This window comes from Urocitellus parryii, chromosome 4, assembly GCF_045843805.1.
Source record: "Urocitellus parryii isolate mUroPar1 chromosome 4, mUroPar1.hap1, whole genome shotgun sequence".
Lineage (NCBI taxonomy): Eukaryota > Metazoa > Chordata > Mammalia > Rodentia > Sciuridae > Urocitellus > Urocitellus parryii.
This window is the reverse complement of record NC_135534.1, coordinates 137,357,230-137,364,551: the sequence shown is the minus strand read 5'-3', so window position 1 is coordinate 137,364,551 and position 7,322 is coordinate 137,357,230. Positions and strand designations below refer to the sequence as shown.

At 39.9% G+C, this 7,322-nt stretch overlaps 1 protein-coding gene across 1 annotated transcript; it reads right to left on the bottom strand.

The window, feature by feature from the left end:
• Positions 1-554: 554 nt before the first annotated feature.
• C4H9orf40 (chromosome 4 C9orf40 homolog) lies at positions 555-7,042 on the bottom strand. Its single transcript, XM_026389283.2, has 2 exons — positions 6,399-7,042; positions 555-2,136 (listed from the first exon to the last, which is right to left on the bottom strand). The coding sequence occupies exons 1-2, from the start codon at positions 6,807-6,809 to the stop codon at positions 1,978-1,980; spliced, it is 570 nt and encodes a 189-aa protein (XP_026245068.2). The 5' UTR covers positions 6,810-7,042; the 3' UTR covers positions 555-1,977.
• Positions 7,043-7,322: the final 280 nt, after the last annotated feature.

Here is a 7,322-nt window from a genome sequence, read left to right as displayed (position 1 = left end):
AAAATACTTCTTGAAGCTCTTTCCAGTCAATACATTTCAAATGACAGAATTCCATCATAGGGATTTTTTTCCTACCATCATGCAGAATTTAGATTATTTTTTAACACTTTACTATTTGATCTCTCCTGACCAAAAAAAACAAAAAACAAAAAAAAACAAAAAAAAAACTTTTTATGTACACATCTTTGGGCAAATAACCTAGTTTTGTAAGATATATTCAAAGAAGCAAACTTATTGGCAACACTTTATATTAACAGAGAATAAAATCCATTTGCTAATAGAATAATATGGTCTACTATGTGCCTGACACTTTTTTTGGCATTAGGAATACAATAGTTGGCAAAATAGATACATTTTCCTACACTTCCCGTTTTATTTTTTTAAAACTTCCTGTTTTATTTTTTTCCACAATTTCACTTCTTACCAAACTTTGAATAACAGTACACGTGAAATGAACAAACTACCATTATTCTAATGATCTTTTCAACCTACCTTAAGATAAGGTTGAAAATCAAACAAGATAATTCATGGAAAGTACTTAGAACATTGCTTGACGATAAGCAGTACGAGGTAGATACTATTTATTATTTCTCATTTTACAGGTTAGAAACCTGAGGCTTAGAGATGAAAAATAACTTGTTTAATGCTACATAGGTAGAAAGTGGCAGTACAGTCTTTAAAACCATTTCTAACCACAATGACAGACACTGTCTTCTGTTCTTATTGTCAACCTATATTTACATATTGCAGTACATACAAAATGTCAAAAATTTCCCCTTTAGAATTTACTACCTTTTCTGAATTTTGGATTTACTGTCATCACCAACAAAAAAATATACAAGTAAGGACAAGTTACTAAATTACAAAGCCAACATTCTGGATGCAGTACAAATGTTAATTAACTTAGTCATTGATACTTAACTACAAAACAAATTGCTTTATTTTTTTAACAATGAAAAGTGACAGCAACACTATAAATTACTTGTGACAAAGTCATCAATGGAGAATAATAAAAACAAAGCTAATTAACAGGCATTGCTTCAGTTCAAATTAGTAATTTCCTTTAAACAGGAATACTAACATTGATCTAGTGGTTCTCAACCCTGTCTGCACATGAAAGAAAGTTGTGTTTAAAAAAATAGTAATATCTAAGGCCCACCTCAGAATAATTGAACACCTCTAAAATGGGGCCCAGACAAAGATTTGTTAAGTGCTATCAGTGTTGAGAACTACAGGTCTAAAGTAATAAGCAAAAAAAAAAAAAAAAAACATGCCCTCAAATCAATTCAAAACCAACAAAGTGGTCATGATAAATTTCTTTCCTTTTATATTGGAAAAGGAGGAGGTGACCAAGAACTGACTTTTCATTTTTCTTTATCCATTTTTGATTAACCATAGTAGAGTTCAACAAATATCAAATATTGGAAGTTATTTAAACCCAAATTGAAATTCTTATTACTTTTCATTTTTACAAAACTATAAAAACAATACTAGCTTTCAAAGAATCCCCACATTTTAAGTTTGCATAGATGTTCAAGTCAGTTATTTGTTCAACTAAGAAGAGTCAGTAAGATGTATTAGAAATTATTTTATTAATAAGTTATTATAAAATGATATTCATGAGCCACAAACTTTTGGTGCAGATGAAAGATTTGAGTATTTTCCATGCATTCCTAAGACTTCTAGAATCCTTTTTTGTAAGATCAGTTTCTTAAAAGTCAGAACCTAAACAAAACTTGCTTCTTTAAAAATATATACGTAAATATTTTGCCTACCACTCTGCTATATTGATGACAAATCCCTATTAGTAGGTCAGTAGTAACTACAGGCATTTATCTTCAAAACAACCTTTCCTCATTTTTCAGGTTTGGAAATGATACATCAAGTAAGGAAAACAACTTTTTCCTAAAAAATACATGAATTCACTTAGAGATGTCTCCTCAAATTCAGGAAATCCCATTTCTTCAGCTCTTTATGTCAGGACTCCATGTCAATCTCAACCACTTCATTCTTGCCCTCAAGTGCTGCTTCTGACTGGTTGTTTCCACTCACATCTTCGATGTCTGACAGATCAATAGGTGGTAAAGGATTTCTCCAGTACTGGAAAGTATTATACTGCCAAAATTCTTCATTGTGCTTTAAGAAAAAGAGACAAAAATACACCAGTAACTCAGAAGGTTTCCCCTCCAAGAAACAAATTTCCTTGTTTTAAAAAAGCAAACTCAATAGACCTTGTAGTATTTCACTTTGCATTTTAAATGTATGCATTTTAAATTTTGTCTAATGAAAATACTTCATGTATTCAATTAAATCTGCACATTTTAGTATTTATGGGTTGTGAAAGTATTTGCTAATAGGGTAAATTTTTAAAAATTTCATCCACAAGTAGCTTTCTAGAATTTTCTAATTTTTCATCCAAAGAAAATGTTTGGCAGGGTGCGGCGGTGCATGCCTGTAATCCCAGCAGCTCAGGAGGCTGCGGCAGGGGGATCAAAGTTCAAAGCCAGCCTCAGAAACTTAGCAAGACCCTAAGCAACTCAGCGAGACCCTGTCTCTAAATAAAATATAAAAAAGAGGTCTGGGAATGTGGCTCAGTGATTAAGAACCCCTGGGTTCAATCTCTGGTACCCCCATCAAATGTCTAAAAATGATCTTAAATTTTAAATTTAATAAGAAAAATAAGATTTTATACACACACACACACACCCTTATAACTTAGTTTTGGTCTTTATTCTGAGGCTTGGTGTTTTAAAGCAGTGTAGGATATAAACATGGTGAACATAAAGAAAATGTTAAGTTGATCATTAAAGATATCCTTTCATAGAAGGTATAACTTTTAAATCAATATATCAAAATTTATCAATCCAAATGATGGCCTCTTAAAAATTTAACAGCTTACTCTAAATGACTAAAAAATTAATCCAAGTAATAGAAGTTAAAAATTGGCACAGAATTTTAAGCATCCCCAAAATACTCTCTGTAAAGAAAGTGGCACTGGAATTACATGAAGGCTTACAAGGTCATAATTCTAAAAATTAACACCATTCTCAGATCAATATCCAAATATATTCTACTATGTTGTGCTTTTATTTCAAGTTTATATTTGTTATAGCAGCAGTGTCTTAACAAAAATATCATGGGAATTACATATGTACTTTAAAATTTTCTAGTAACCAAAGCCAAAAAGAAAGAACCAGGGGAAATAATCATAACTTTTTTTTATAATATTTTTGGTACTGGGAACTAAACTCAAGGGTGCTTTACTACTAAAATACATTCCCAGTCCATTTTATTTTTTATTTTGTGACAAGAACTAAGTTGCCGTTGGCCTTGAACTTGTGATCCTCCTGACTCAGCTGCCCAAAATGCTGGGATTATAGGCACCACCATGCCCAGTTACCTTAACATCTTATTTCACTTAATATATCTAAAACATTAACATACCCAATATTTTTAAAATTAATATAATACATCCTTTCTAGGTTTTCAAACCTGGCATGCACTTTATACTTCCAGCACTATTCAGACCAGCCACACTTCCAATGCTTGTTGGCTATGGGTATTTAAGGATGATTGTACTGGAGAGCACAAGTTTACCAGAAAGTCTCAGAGGGAAGTTCATTCTGTGCCTTAAAATTTAAGGCTTAAAGAATCAAGCCTTTGGGGAATTTCTTAATATTGGGAAAAAAGATGTAACAAATCAAAAATTTATAAACTTTCACTTCAATAAACAAATGAGGTTAAAGTTCTAGTTCTCTTTTGGAAAATCCATTGTTAAAATTATCAACTTGTAAGCACAGATTAAAAAGGGTGTGTGTGTGGGGGGGTTTGTTAACATCAGTGGAACCTAGAGGATAAAAGCACAAACTTTGCCAGCAGACAGACAGACCTGGGTTTGGATAACTCTGAACTTGATTTCACTGGTAACTTTGGAGTAGGACCATTGTGGGAATTTAAGGGTAGCCCAGTTATTGCTCAATACTGCTAGGTATTACATTCCCAAAATGAATATAAAACATTAATCACCTTCTCCTTAGTGAAACATTCGTTTACTGTTAAAACAGCTATAACAGTCAACACTGATAGAGCAATGAATTTGCCTAAAATGACACTAATATGAAAAATGCGTATACTTAATATCTGACTTTTTAAGTTCTCCAATAAAAACCATATCTGAAACCAATGTAGGAAATATTCTAAGGTTTCAGCACAGAAAAGAAGGACCTTGTTGCACACAGTGACCCATGCCTGTAATCCCAGGAACTCTGGAAGCCAAGGCAGGAGGACAGAGGTTTGAGACCAGCCCCAGAAACTCAATAACACCCGAAGCAAATTAGGGAGACCCTGTCTCAAAATTAATAAGATCTGGGGATGTAGTTCAGTGGCAAAATGTCCCTGGGTTCAATTGCCAGTACCCTACCCTCCCTCAAAGAAGTACCTTATTCTGCTGGTACTGCATCTTTGATTTAGAAAGAAGGTATATGAAGTAGTATTTTCTAAATGAGACCCCAGGGGTGAGGATAGGAACTTAAGCTTTATTCTCACCAACAGAAACCAGGCAGTTATTACATTGAACTGAACAAGCTTTTTCCATCTCCATCTTTTTTGCTATTTTCCCTTGAAATAAGCTATAAACAATAAGCCTGGATCTTTGGAAGCAAAAAGTTAAGAGGGAGGCACAAAAAGCACATCCATCTCTTAGATTTGCAGAAGAGATGCAGCCTAAGGAAGAGACTTAACAAAACGAAGGAATTTGAGTGTTCAGGTTTTTGCTCAAAGAAAAACCGACAGGAGACTAGTCTCAGTGAAGAAATCCCAAGAGCCAAACTTCTTCCTTCCATGAGCTTGCAGCAACTAATGGAAATTGAGCACTGCCGGATCTAGTCAATTGTGTAACACAACTAGCTGTTTCTAGGAGATTCTAAGCAAGTGCCTTTATGTCACTCTACTTTTTTGCCTGTTATTTTCGTATTTCCCTCTTATCAGTTCTATGGCATATGACACTTACCACATTGTGGTAGGAAAGACAAGCCTTCATATGGGTGAGGTCTCAACAACCATCTGAAGAGTATGATTTTTAACTACAAAGGACCTATCTCCATAACCAACAGGTCTGGATGACTCATTGTTTTAAGGAAGGTGATTCTGAACATCTAAAAGCATTTTGAAGAAAAAAGCCTAAATAAGGCTGATGTTTATTCTAAATTCCAAGAAAATTGAAGTAGAAGTACTTACAATTTCTAAAATGGTGATCATAGTGATTAAGTCTAAAAGATAATTTCTCTCACAGGAAAAAATAATCTTCCCTAACTATAAAATTTGAACAAAGGAAATGCATTTTTTTTTTAATTCTGCAAGGTAGTTAATCAACTCTGTCACAAAACATTTAATCCCACAGAACAAAGTTGAGTGGTTACTATACTGTAGTGGTTGAAGACTGGTGAATTCTGAGCCCCTAAACTTGATTCTTCCACTAGGGACAACTCCCCTAGTAAGTCATCCCAGAACTGGGAAAAAGCAGATTCCTAAATCTAGATCAAAGTTCCCAACATATAACATGAGCCATAAAATAAACATTTTCTAGTAGTTATACTAAAAAAGAAAAAGATGAAATTAATATACTTTAATAGCATATAAGTTATTTCTTGAGCAATCAATAGTTTATCTTTTTTTTTTTACTAAATCTTCAAAATCTCATGTGTTGCACGTATAGCAGCACATACTGTTTTGAACTAGTCACATTTCTAGTATTTCATAGGATCACACAACTAGAGGCTGGGCTATCTGGACAAATCAGATTTTTTTAAGTATTCTTAGATGCAGGGAAGCGAAAAAGGGGAAACTTCCCCGTGATTCTCATAAATGCTTTACTTTGATGCACAAATGTCAACAATCCGTCTTCACATGATGGGGTTTAACACTGAACAGTTAGAAAAGGGTTTTCCAAAGATACAAAAGGACTTCCTCTCAGCCCAAAGGGCTGTACCAAGCCTCCAATATGCCCAATCAACAGATGGCTCCCAGCCGGCCACTCTCCCTCCGGTCACGGATTCTCTTCCTGGTTAACGCTACGAGGGCTCGCACTCCCTTTCCCTGACGTTTGTCGTTGAGCTGCACCCCTTGGTTCAGTCAACGTCTACAACCTGCCCAGGCCACGCTTCCACTTCTGCACAGTGCCCTGGCAGACGCTACCTCCACCTGGTCTACCAATGTTCCTCTCAGACTCCTCCAATACTGCCAAGGCAGGCTTTGGGCGCCGCGTGCTGCCCGGGATCCGGCTTTTTGCCTTTTAGGGGGTGTTAACGGACCCAACTTGAGGGTGGGGGATCCGATCCTTTCTGGGCGCGCAGTGGCTAGGAAAAGGGGAAGCCCTTCTCCCACCAGCCCCCAACCCCTACCTGGAGCGGTGCGGCCCCCCAGTCTTCCCGCGGGGGCCCTGTGCGCCCCGCCCCGTCGTCACCACCGCCCCCCGGGGGCCGGGCGTCCCGGGGCTCCTCCCCTGGCCCCCGGGGCCCTCCCGGCAGCAGCGACAGCGGTGGCTCGCCCGTCTCCAGGCCGCGGCCCTCACGCTCCCCGCCGCTCGGGGCGCTGCTGTCCCCGCTGTCGCGGCGCTTGCTGGGCGAAGCCGAAGGCTCTGACATGGCCCCTGCGTCGATTTTGCGCTTTCGCGGTAGCCCAGGATGCGAGGGCCCCGACGGCGGGATCCAAATCGGCGACGGCGGCGGCGGCTCCTCCGTGAAGTCGCAGAGCAGGAGCCGCTTCCAAGGCACGTGGAACGTCAGCGGCTCAGCCGCACGCCGCTTGGCCATGGGCCTGAGGGTTCGGGCGGAGACGGCCGGGCGCGGGACCCAGCGCCGATAGTCTCAGGGCGGAGCGCGGGACGCGCGAGGGAGGGCGAGGCCGACCCTGATTATGCTGCGTCTGGAAGGGGGCGAGGGGAAGGGGGCGGGGCAGCCCGGGTGGAGTCGAGTGTCGCCCTCTTGCGCGGCCTTAGCCGCCTCAGAGGTGCGGCCCGGACGTTGGGCAGCAACCGCGAAGCGACGGAGATTCGAACCTGCGCACGAATGTGCGCGCGCGCACTCGGGCCGACCAGACGCGGCCTCTGGTTGGTGGAGGCTTGCTGCGCGCGCTCCCGAACGCCCTCGCGGCCGGAAGTGCGCGTCCCGGAGGGAGGCGGGAAGGCGGCGGCGGGCGGATTAAAACCCGGAGTGGTTGTCTGCAGGGGGCGTGACCTTTTCTCAGGCGTGGGATAGCGGTTTAAGACTCTGGGCTGCGCCTTACATTCGACACCCTCTTACAGGAAATTTAAGACCTTCCGAAAG